General features: G+C 35.1%; 1 protein-coding gene across 1 annotated transcript; it reads left to right on the top strand.

Moving 5' to 3' along the window:
• The first annotated feature begins 5,079 nt into the window (after positions 1-5,079).
• On the top strand, positions 5,080-7,447 carry LOC134744463 (cytochrome P450 6B5-like). The gene is made up of 2 exons (XM_063678279.1): positions 5,080-6,471; positions 7,154-7,447. The coding sequence occupies exons 1-2, from the start codon at positions 5,127-5,129 to the stop codon at positions 7,315-7,317; spliced, it is 1,509 nt and encodes a 502-aa protein (XP_063534349.1). The 5' UTR covers positions 5,080-5,126; the 3' UTR covers positions 7,318-7,447.
• The last annotated feature ends 4,364 nt before the right edge of the window (positions 7,448-11,811 follow it).

Here is an 11,811-nt window from a genome sequence, read left to right as displayed (position 1 = left end):
GACCATCGATGATCGAATTTTGACTATTCGAAAGCTGTCAAATTACTATTTAAGTAAAGATTGTTTTTCTTCTCTTTTTTGTTTAGTGTCACGTAATATTTTATATAATACCTACTTATATTATTTTATTCAAAATTATTAATAATGTTGTAGATACCCCCGACTTATTACATAAAAGGCCAGCCAATTTTTTTTTGATAATGTGGCTTTCTATTATGGTCGGGGAGCCCAAGAGGGGATTTTTGTAGTCACTCGAGCGCGTCAGATTAAGAGATGGTGGATAAATTACTTGTTAAATTGTAACTATAGTACTATAGTAACTTGTTGTAGATTAAGATATGGGCTCAAAACCGAGCAGGGACAGCCCGTCAGAATAGTAAAAAAAATCGCTACCTTAAAATACTTGAGCGCGTCAGATTAAGAGATGGTGGATAAATTTCTTGTTAAATAGTGCCCATTTCATTAATCTGACGATTTCAGCTTTCCGTAAGCAAATAGCAGGGTCACAAAAAAAATCGCGACCTTGACTTACTCGAGCGCGTTCAATTTTTATTTTATTTTAAAGGGAATAATGCAAGAATAACTAAATTTAAAAAATCTGCCAGAAGTGTCAAAAATCGTTTATGAAATTATGAAGTTTGGGGCACCCAGCTCTTTTTCCCTTTAACTTGTTCGCTATCTCTGACTCCTATTTTAAATTAAGCTTTTTTATAGATATTATCTAGGTTAAGTATAAATTACGGGCGTAAAATTTTATAACAACGCTATAACAACAAATACTAAAAAGTGCGGAACCCTCGGTGCGCGAGTCCGACTCGCACTTGGCCGTTTTTTAATAAATACTGTGTAATAATATACCTAATAAAAGATATAGGTAGATTAGATAGATAAATTCTTAATTACATAGAAAACATCCCTATCTCAGAAACAAATATGTGTGATAAACACACAAATAAATGCCCTCACCAGGATTCGAACCCGGGACCTCCTGATTCGTAGGCAGAGCCACCACCGACTAGGCTAGGAGACCGTTAAAATATAATATTAAAACCCATACGCAATGTTATAAACAAAGAAGTGTCCACTTCAAAACATGACTGTTATCAACATAAACATTACTTCTAACGATGTACAGTCGCCATCAGATATATCAGAGCGCCCGAGGTGCTCAAAATATCTGAACACGCACTCTAACGCCTTGACAATAGAGGCGTGTTCAGATTATTAGTGAGCACCTCGGGCGCTCCGATATATCTGATGGCGACTGTACAAAATTACAAATTGACCTTAATGATAAACATAAAAAATATGTTTTCTAGATTATGAACCTAACTGCGACGTGATAAGATCCAAGTCACGAGCAAGTGTGTTGTAAACAATAATTATATTTGATAACAAATATTGTTTCTGGCGATGACTTTATAATTTTGTTATCATCATTGATCTAAACAAAGAATAAGCCTATCCACTTACATGATTCTGGCAACTAGAGCTTCCAACATTGCGCATCTCTAAAATGATCATGGCAGCTCAGGTTGCCAAACGGAGTGTATGCGGTTTTTTATTTTTTATCTGTGAATGTTTTATTTGTTTGTTTTATCCGTGACAAAACTGACAGTTTAAAAAAATGTTTCAACCACATAGACATAACTAAAGTATTATTTAGGTAGATCGACATATTTAAAGCAGAATTATTTCGTTAAGTAATAAAGTGAACCTGCTCGATTTTTTAATGTTCTATGAATCAAATCTGTTTTTTGCTCCTAATTTTTACAATAATCAAAAAACCGAAAAAAGTCAACGCAGGGGCATAGCTATTGTTCATATACATCAAATAATGTAAAAAAATGTCAGTATCCAGAGAGGAAAATGGGGACTACGTTTGTATGGAGAAGGCGCCGTCCCCTTTCCTCTTAAACATTAAACAACCCAAAATTATTTTGGTGTTTTAGATATGACAACATTGACAACTAAATTTTTTTATTTTTTTATTTAAAAAAACAGGACCAGGTATACAATATTTTCGTCAATCTGAAGACAGTTTGTTGGTCAATAGTGCGCTCTTAATTATGTCAATTATGTGTGTTCGTTCTTGAGTTTTTTTTTAATTTATTTATTTTAACTACATATTTTTTTTTTTGTTTTGAACTACATACAGAGTACAGAACAAACTGTAGGTATCTAATTAGGTTTACTTGTTACTTATTTATTTATTAACATTAAGATTAAGGCTAACTTTCTAAAGAATAATAGTTTTTTAATACTTTATAGCTATAGTGTGTACTTACTTCATCTCACGAAGGCCATGACCCTGAACCTTGTTATTATGGTATTACGTTTTATCTTTATTTGTAACTATATATGTCGATTTCTTGAGATGAAATATCTACACCTGCCTACCCGCCATTTGTATAGACTGAAGCATGTGCAGACAGCCACAGTTTCTGCAACATGACCTTGGTAGAAAAAAAGTGGTTTTACGCCTTGTAGCAAGAGGTTGAAACCAAATTCTGCATGACCTTTAAACGCCCTTGGTAGACAGGCGTGCTCTGCCATCCAATAGCAGAAGCCGTGGTTTAAAATCGTCTAGCCGCTTGTTGTAAACCGCTCGCTTCTACCAAGGTCATGTTGCAGAAACTGTGGTTGTCTGCCGTCTGGCACATGCTTAACATTAACATTAGTGAAAGTAATATTGTCTTCGGTTACCGCGATAGTTACTCATGAAATAAAACTATGAAAACGGATTATTATTATTTTTTTATCGCGTGTATCTTGACTTGAAAATAATTGTAGTGTACTACCAGCCTTAAAGTTTGTAGTCTATGATTGTTCATTATTTTAGTATGTGGGTATTTTTGCACTTTGTATTTTTTTTTCCTCAGTCACCCGTTGACCACGAACACTGTAAAGGGTTCGAAACGTCGGGATGTATTATAAATTCAATATACGCGATATAATCCGTTTTCATAGTTTTATTTCATTAGTGAAAGTGTTGATCGATTTCGTTAATGTGGCAAACTGCATTTTATTCATAAACTATCGGTCGAGATAATCAAAAAAGTTGAGTGTTTACTACGAAAGTGGTTACAAACTTTTTTCTCCAAATTAAGTAGGTAGGGTAACCACACTGAGCCTAAAACTTTGAGATAAAATTAAACCAATGATGTTAATGTTAATGATTACTTTAACAGCAGGAGACAGGAGACCTCTAGCAGGAGCTTATAACACCAGGAAAATGAGTTCTAAAAACATATTTTGTATTAAGTTTTAAGTGTCATCCTGCATACTACGTAATTATATTATCTAAGAGTACTGATTTCAATCTTTTTTTGAATATCTGTTTACTGCATGCCACATTGTTTAATCGATTTGTGTAATTGATTTAAAATCTTAGGTATTAGGTGTTTGCGAGTTTATTGGCTGTAATGATTATAATATTATAGTATTATATTTCCGTTTTGTACTTAACCGGAAATTACGTAATGCTTTCCTGTTTGTTTTAAAGCTGTCATGGCCATAATTTTCTATAGGAATACATTAGGTATTTAGCATTTTAATGAACTGGTAATATTTTTTACTTTTATACAATACCGTGTAGTTTTTTTTTACAACTATTCTTAGTTTTTTAATCCACTAATATTTTTTTAATTATTCTGATTTGGATGTTACATATTTTATCTAGGTAAGATTTAAAAGTTCGCCCATTATGCGTTTAAACCATAACAAATGATTGACTCGGCTACCGAGTGATATAAAGTGTGCAATATTTTCCTGTTTACAATATTCTTTAAGCTAAACAATTTTGCCATAACTGCTCGAAGTTTATTGCTATACATATACAGGCCGTTCCAAGACTATGCGACATGAAGGGAAAGTACCTTAAATATCGTAGATAGGGTATTTTGCTGAAAGAAGACTTTATGTTATTTTTAAAAACTAGTAATACTGCATTCAAAGATTTTCTAAAAATTACTTGCTCTGGGAATCGAACCGACCTAAATGTGAAAAAAAAACACCCGTGTTTTTATGATGCCAATCGAAAGAATGGACAAAAATTTATTATTATTCTTAAGTAACATAACATAGCATAGTATCTTAAAAGAAATGAATAAAATAAATGAATGAATAATGTTTCATTTAAATTTCAAGAATAATTATTTATTGCCGAGGACGACGTTCGAAAAATAGCGTTATTATAATTCAATAGATAGCATTGATTAATCGCAAATAAGTACCCACTTAATTAAGCCATATCATGTCGAGTATACACCATAATATGATAAGAAAATCAACAGGCATCAGATTTGTTAAAATATTGGCGATTTGTATAAAACAAGTGGGATCATATTTTGAGCATTTAATTAATTAATTTTCAAAAAATACTCAATTGACTTCGGCAGTTTTAACTGTTTTAAGTATGTTTTTAATTTAATTAAAACGATTTTTTTACGTTACTCTTTTCTTTTCAGATACTATGTTACTTAAGAAATAATATTATTATTTCTTAAGTAATTCTTTCTTTGGATGTGCATCATAAAAATACGGGTGTTTTTATATATAATTTAAGTCGGTTGTATTCCCAGACGAAGCAAGTAATTTTTAGAAAATCTTTGAATGCAGTATTACTGACTTTTAAAAATAACAAAGTCTTCTTTCAGCAAAATATACTATCTACGATATTTAAGGTACTTTCCCTTCATGTCGCATAGTCTTGGGACGCCCTGTATATGTGGACGCCCCAATTAAACTTTGTATCTGTAGTACCTACCTAACCTAAATATAATACAACATTTACAGTGTGCTTGGTTCTTATGTAAGCAATAATATGTACATTCCCTATCATATTAATATTACCAAGCCTTTCGATTACACTTTTGATGCTTCAAACTAGCCGTGGCTTCGTGGCTCTAATAATGACGTAACGTCCACTTATCAGCCGGTTTAGGAACGACAAAAAACGCCCGACAATTTTTGCTTAGTCATCGTGATTTTCATGTCTGTGTTTAATTAGTCACCACAGAACGCGTTTATAAATATCAGCGTATATAAAAGAATTCAACATAACAACATTCAACGGACCAGAGTAGCCATTACTAGCAGCAAAATAAAACAAAATTTGTGTTAAGATGGTGTTTCTTACGGTAGTGACATTGGCAGTCGTTGTAAGTGCACTACTGTATTATTACTTCACAAGAACGTTCTCTTATTGGGAGGATCGAAATGTTGCCGGACCGAAACCTATACCGTTTTTTGGAAACCTATATAAATCCGCTACGCGCAACGATACACTGAGTGGAGTCCTTAAAACCATATACGAAAGTTTCCCAGAAGAGAAAGTGGTGGGAATGTTCAGGATGACAACTCCAACGCTCATTGTACGAGATCTCGACATTTTAAAGAACATTTTGGTAAAAGATTTCGACAATTTTGCGAATCGAGGCGTGGAGTTCAGCAAAACAGGGCTAGGACAAAACCTGTTTCACTCCGAAGGGGAGACATGGCGAGGACTAAGAAGTCGATTTTCACCCATATTTACAAATTCAAAGATGAAGAATATGATGTATTTGCTCAACGATCGAGGTGATAAGTTCAATGATTACGTAAGTGAGATTATAGCGACGACACCCGAGCAGGACGTCCATGGAATGGTGCAAAAGTACACAATGTCAACGATAACTGCGTGCGCCTTCGGTTTGGATATAGACACCTTTCATGGAGATATTGAAGCTTTAAAAAGAATCGATAAGGCAATATTTATCCCTAAACATACTCTTGAGTTTGACATGCTGTTCCCTGGTGCCCTTAAAAAGTTAAATTTGTCCTTATTTCCTGCGTACATATCGAATTTTTTTAAGGAGATTGTCGAAACTGTAACTACTGAAAGAAACGGAAAGCCATCAAATAGAAAAGACTTTATGGATTTGATATTGGAAATGAAGAATAAAAAACAAATTGAAGTAACCAAAAAGGACGGTGATGGAGAAGCTCATACGATTGAGATAACTAATAGTGTAATAGAAGCACAAGCCTTTATATTTTACGCTGCTGGTTATGAGACCTCAGCTTCGACCATGGGTTTCCTGTTGTATCACCTAGCATTGGACACTGAAATACAGGACAGATTAAGAAATGAGATAGATGAATACCTCAAGAAACATGGAGGAAAAATAGAACTGGATACTTTAAATGAGTTACAATATTTAGATCAAGTTTTTAGTGAAACTCTCAGGATGTACCCGATACTGGGCCATTTACAACGGAAGGCTGAAAACGATTACAAAATACCGGGATTGAACGTAACAATAGCTAAAGATCTAATTGTGATCGCATCTGTTTGGGGTATTCACCACGATGAGAAGTACTACCCAGAACCGGAGAAGTTTGATCCCGAGAGGTTTACTCCAGAAAATGTAGCTGACAGGCATTCCTTTGCGTATTTGCCCTTTGGCCTTGGACCGCGACATTGCATTGGTAAGTAAACAAACTTATTATGATTTAAACAAAGGGTAAAAACGGGACCCTATTATTAAGACTTCGCTGTCTATCTGTATGTCTGTCTGTCCGTCTGTCACCAGGCTGTATCTCATGAACCTTGATAGCTAGACAGTTAAAATTTTCACAGATAATGTATTTCTGTTGCCGCTATAACAACAAATACTGAAAACAGAATAATATAATTAAGGGGGGCTCCCATACAACAAACATGATTTTTTTGCCGTTTTTATAGATAATGGTATGGAACCCTTCTCAATGGTTTTTTATAACAAATTATTTTCAATTACATTGTTCATTTGTAGGTAGCTTTACATTTATTATTGCGTGTATATATACTTACATCAGTGTCACTATAGAGGTAATTTTAAAGAGTATTTTAAATTTATATGAGCGTTTTTATGTCTTCGATTATTTCATATTACTTTAAATTACTTTAACAAGTAATGGAGATGATTTAGATGGCTATTGTTTAATTTTTGTTCTTTTAAAATACAAAGTGGGGAAAGGAAATTAAAAAAAAACAATACCTATAAAATTAATAGACAATAATAGTTAAACATGTTGTAAGGACATTTTTTTGACATTTCAAAGTTATGAGATTTATAATCCTATTTTTTTATTATTTCACATCTATTTAAACTATTTCTACCTATTTCAGGAATGCGGTTTGCTCGCGTGCAGTCCTATGTGTGTATAATCAGATTGCTCTCAAAGTTCCGACTGGAAGCTGGCAAGAACACCGTTCGCTCCTTTTCCAACAACCCATATCGAGGCGTGTTCGCTCCTAACAAGCCCCTCTACGTGACTATTAACCCGCGGTAGGGCCTCCATTTATGAATTGTAATTACTAGAAGTATTAGAACAAATTAAATTAAATTATTTTTTCATTGCTTTGTCATAAGATATGACATATATTGCAGTATATAATTGCAAAGATAGATATAACTCCGTAATAGATGGATACAGTCTAAGGAAAAAACGTGCCTCGAAAATCAAGAGAATTTGATTCTCGTTCAGAGGGCGCTACTAGCTTTTGCCAACTGTCGTATAGATGGCGTTGACGGTTTCGTTTGTTATTTAACAATTTTAACGCATATCAGTGAAAGAACATGGGTCAAAATCATTAAAATAATTAATGCAAAAAAAAAAAATCATTTATCCATATCTAAATACATTTTATCGTATTTTTTTAAATATTTATTTTTAGTTTTAAAGTGTGTCGACAGATGGCAGTGAATTTACTGGGGTTACAAAATTTACTATGACAGTACCGCTCTAGTATAAGTTACTCTATGATAATTTTATTGTAAGACTATTTATTCATTATGTAAAAAATAAAAATGTTTAAATTATGTGCCTAATTGTATATTGTACTGAATTTCCTGTTTATCAATTTTGCCATTTTTTTTATACTACGTCGGTGGCAAACAAGCATACGGCCCGCCTGATGTTAAGCAGTCTCCGTAGCCTATAATAAATAAATATTATAGGACATTCTTACACAGATTGACTAAGACCCACGGTAAGCCCAAGGAGGCTTGTGTTATGGGTACTCAGACAACGATATATATAATATATAAATACTTAAATATATAGAAAACACCCATGACTCAGGAACAAATATCTGTGCTCATCACACAAATAAATGCCCTTACCGGGATTCGAACCCAGGACCATCGGCTTCACAGGCAGGGTCACTACCCACTAGGCCAGACCGGTCGCCTATGTACGCCTGCAACTCCAGAGGAGTTACATGCGCGTTGCCCTAACATTCCGCACCCTCGAGCTCTGGCAACCTTACTCACCGGCAGGAACACAACACTATTAGTAGCGTCTAGTGTTATTTGGCTGCGGTTTTCTGTAAGGTGGAGGTACCTCCCCAGTTGGGCTCTGCTCTAGATCTGGAATGACATCCGCTGTCCTGTGCCCTACCACACGCGAGATGTCATTCACAGTGCCCATACCTCTCTTTTGGACGTAGTTTAAGGACATACCCGGGTCCAAATTTTTTTTAAATGGACAGGCATCATTTCTAAGCAACCATTAAAAATATGTATGCCCAACCCACAGCCACAACCCGCACCTATGACTTTCAGTGTCACTTAATGAAAATTTTGGGTGTTATTCTAAAAATTCGGCAACATTTTCAATTCCGTCAGGTATCTATATAATTACTGTATTTATTGCAGTACATAGTACAGTACAGTACGGTACAGTTACAGTATTTATTTCCGACCCATTTCGTACCTTGTCACAGTGACAATAAATATGAAAGTCGCTAGATACTTTATATTATTGTCACTGTGATAAAGTACAAAATGGGTTCAAAACTAAATTCTTTGACTTATTGTTGTTAAATATTTTGGTATTTGATAACTAATATTGTTTTTTTTTAGAAAAATCTATTTGATACTTCCATATGTTATGGCTGCTAGCAAGCAGCAGCAAATTAGCGAAATTACGTATTATAGAAGCGTTTGTATTAGTACTTCCAATTTTTCAGAGAAATTCAGGATAATTTATTTCTGCTAGAAATCCGCTTTGCAACTCGGATGTCTTTGCTCTGCAAGTTAAGTGAATAAAACCTATTGTAATTCTTCAAGGTTTTCAGAGAACAGAACTATAATTCATTATCATCTGCGAATCTTAAGTGCATGCATTATTTTATTGCATTCCATACCAAATTGCAGCTTTCTAGCACTAACGATGACGGATCAAAGCCTCGGACGGACATGGCGTAGTTGACTACGGAACCCTAAAAAATTGTCTAGTACATTACTTAATATATTTTCAGTTGTGTCCCATCCGGAACAACGCATAAAACTTGGAGTACAACAAAATAGGATATTTGACTGTATTCAAAATAAATTATTTTACACATGCATGAAATAAAGCACCAGAACAGTAATAGAGAAACATAGACAGCAGTTATTTTTAGACACAATTTATATTTTAAAACCCGTATAAAACTATAAAGAGGAGGTAATTTTATTGTGACGTCACATGCTAGTGTTTCATATAAATTCCATAGTAACAAAATCGTTTTAACAGTTCGAAAAAAGAAACTGATTTGACTAGCAGTCAAATGGCCAATGAGAAGTGCGATTCGTCTAGTACTTATTTCTCTTGCGACACCAATCCATCGATCTTCAAAAATAGCGATTTTGTAGTGCATCGCAGATGTTTACCGATGCACACACGGACAGCTTTGCAGCTATTTTAAGCAAAAGAGTGGAATCTTTAGTGAAGAGATGCCCAAACAGCATACTAAACACCATTGCAGATCGATGTGAGAGGCGCTTCCAGAAGCACTGGACCTTTTGAATAGAATAGAATAGAATAAGATTTTATTCGTAAGCACAAACAAACAAAACATTACATAATATAAAAGAAAACATAAAATCGCTTAATCGCTTGTTTGCATTGCTTGCATTGCTCTCTAGGTTATATTTATTGAAATCATCATGATCTCATCGATCTGTTCTGCGATAGCTTTAGTTCGATACGTAAGCTAATGACTCAGGACTTTTCCCACTGTTAAGTGTTAACAGTGGAAAAAGTGTTAACTCAACATTGTATCTCTATCCTGTTCTTTTTTCTCTCTTTTGTTCTTCTTGTTAACTGTTTAAACCAATTTTCCCTCTCTAGTAAGATAAGTAAAGTATATTTATAAGTTAGTAAGTATTATTAGTTGTAATTTCGCACACCATGCACTTTACGCAGTTTCTATCTGTGGAAACTTGTAATTGGCTCACTGCTTCTATGTTATTACCTAACGTGTTACTTCAGCTGTAAGTTTTCCTAATAAATAAAATGAAATAAAATAAATAAATAAAATATTAATTGAAGGTACTAACACTAGCTCTAAGTAAACTTTTGTTACTAACAACTATGGAGATTATGTTTCCGAAATAAATTATTTGAATTGAATTTAATTTAATAACATTAAGGTAAGTGAGATACACATAATTCAGCATTATAAACACTATCTACCTAATTAATTGATAAATTATTATAAAGCGAGCCGATAGTTGAAGTTATTAGATTAGATTGGATGATTTATTTTATTAAAAACAATTACATACTTACCTAATAACTTTGCGTTGATATCAAAAATATAAGAATGTATATCATGATCGTCAAAATAAAATAGCAATAATAATTCAGGATTCTCTGCCTCTGGCTTGCCTTAACAACCGGCCAGCCAGAGTATAAGCTCCAGGGGTGGAAGTGACGGAGGGCGCCGTGGTGGAATGTTATCGATCCCAGTGCGCCCTCACGAACGGCTAAGAGGGTGAAACGCCGGAGTGGGTTTAGTGGGTAGGGCCAATTCTCCCCCCCTCTCGCCAAGGGAGGGAAAAGGAGCGGCGAGTCCCACACACCGTGCGTAAGTGCATTCCCAATCCGACAAAAAAAAAAGGTGGAAGTGAAATATGATGACGTGAGTTGGCACAGTAGCTGTTAACAGCCACTGGGTAGAAAGCAGCACACACCTCTCGACACCCCTGAGCCGCTAACACCGGTGTTGCCCTTGAGCGATCCTAGATGTCGCGTTTCGTGGGGGCCCATCTTGTGAGGGTGAGCCACCGTCTGCCGGAAATAAAATTGCATACCGTTTTATTAGGCAGGCCTTTTTTCCCTTAGCTCAGTACTAAGTCCATCGCTTTGACCCAATAACCTTCATTTTAGATTCCATCAACTCTCAATAGTCCTTACACCCTGGCGGGTGCTGCAACTGCGTGCGTCCCATGACACGGGCAAGGGCAGCATCCGCTCGGTGTACGGTGTACCCCTTACATTTCATTAGTGTCAAAAGAGCATCTACGTGTTGGCTTCGGCTCCACGCACGCCTCCCAAAGGTCCGGAGCACCACTGTTCCGTGATGGGAAAGACATACAAATAACAATACTAATGAAATAAAACTACACAGCTCCAATAAGAATTGTCTACACAAAGAAAGAGAAGATAAAAGTAAGCAATAGGGTTGTAGACAACAAATCCAAATTATAAGATGAAGAAACGTCACTTTTGACACTGACATATCTATTCTATATCGTATCTATACGCAATATTTGACGTATCGGGCCGTTACTTAATGTAAATTTGGATTTTCTTGTCTAAATGGAAAGAACGATAATTTGTCTTGTAAACTCAGCAATACCTGTAATCAAATTTGACCACAGCGCCATCTATTACGGAATTCACGAACCACGGAAGCGTTTAGTGCGCTTAGTGTAGATTACAGACCTCCGTGGAGTTAATGTTGCGTATCTACTTTCTGTCGTAAAATAGAGATGGCGCTATTTTCTTTATTAT

This window comes from Cydia strobilella, chromosome 9 (genome assembly GCF_947568885.1).
Source record: "Cydia strobilella chromosome 9, ilCydStro3.1, whole genome shotgun sequence".
In the NCBI taxonomy this organism is placed as follows: domain Eukaryota; kingdom Metazoa; phylum Arthropoda; class Insecta; order Lepidoptera; family Tortricidae; genus Cydia; species Cydia strobilella.
The sequence above is the reverse complement of the archived record's forward strand: the minus strand, read 5'-3'. Positions and strand labels throughout refer to the sequence as shown.

Excerpts from the sequence above, each read along its gene's own strand:
- LOC134744463 (XM_063678279.1), top strand. The coding sequence starts at position 5,127 with ATGGTGTTTCTTACGGTAGTGACATTGGCAGTCGTTGTAAGTGCACTA. Across the intron at positions 6,472-7,153 it reads TGGACCGCGACATTGCATTG|GAATGCGGTTTGCTCGCGTG; the intron begins GTAAGTAAACAA and ends TACCTATTTCAG.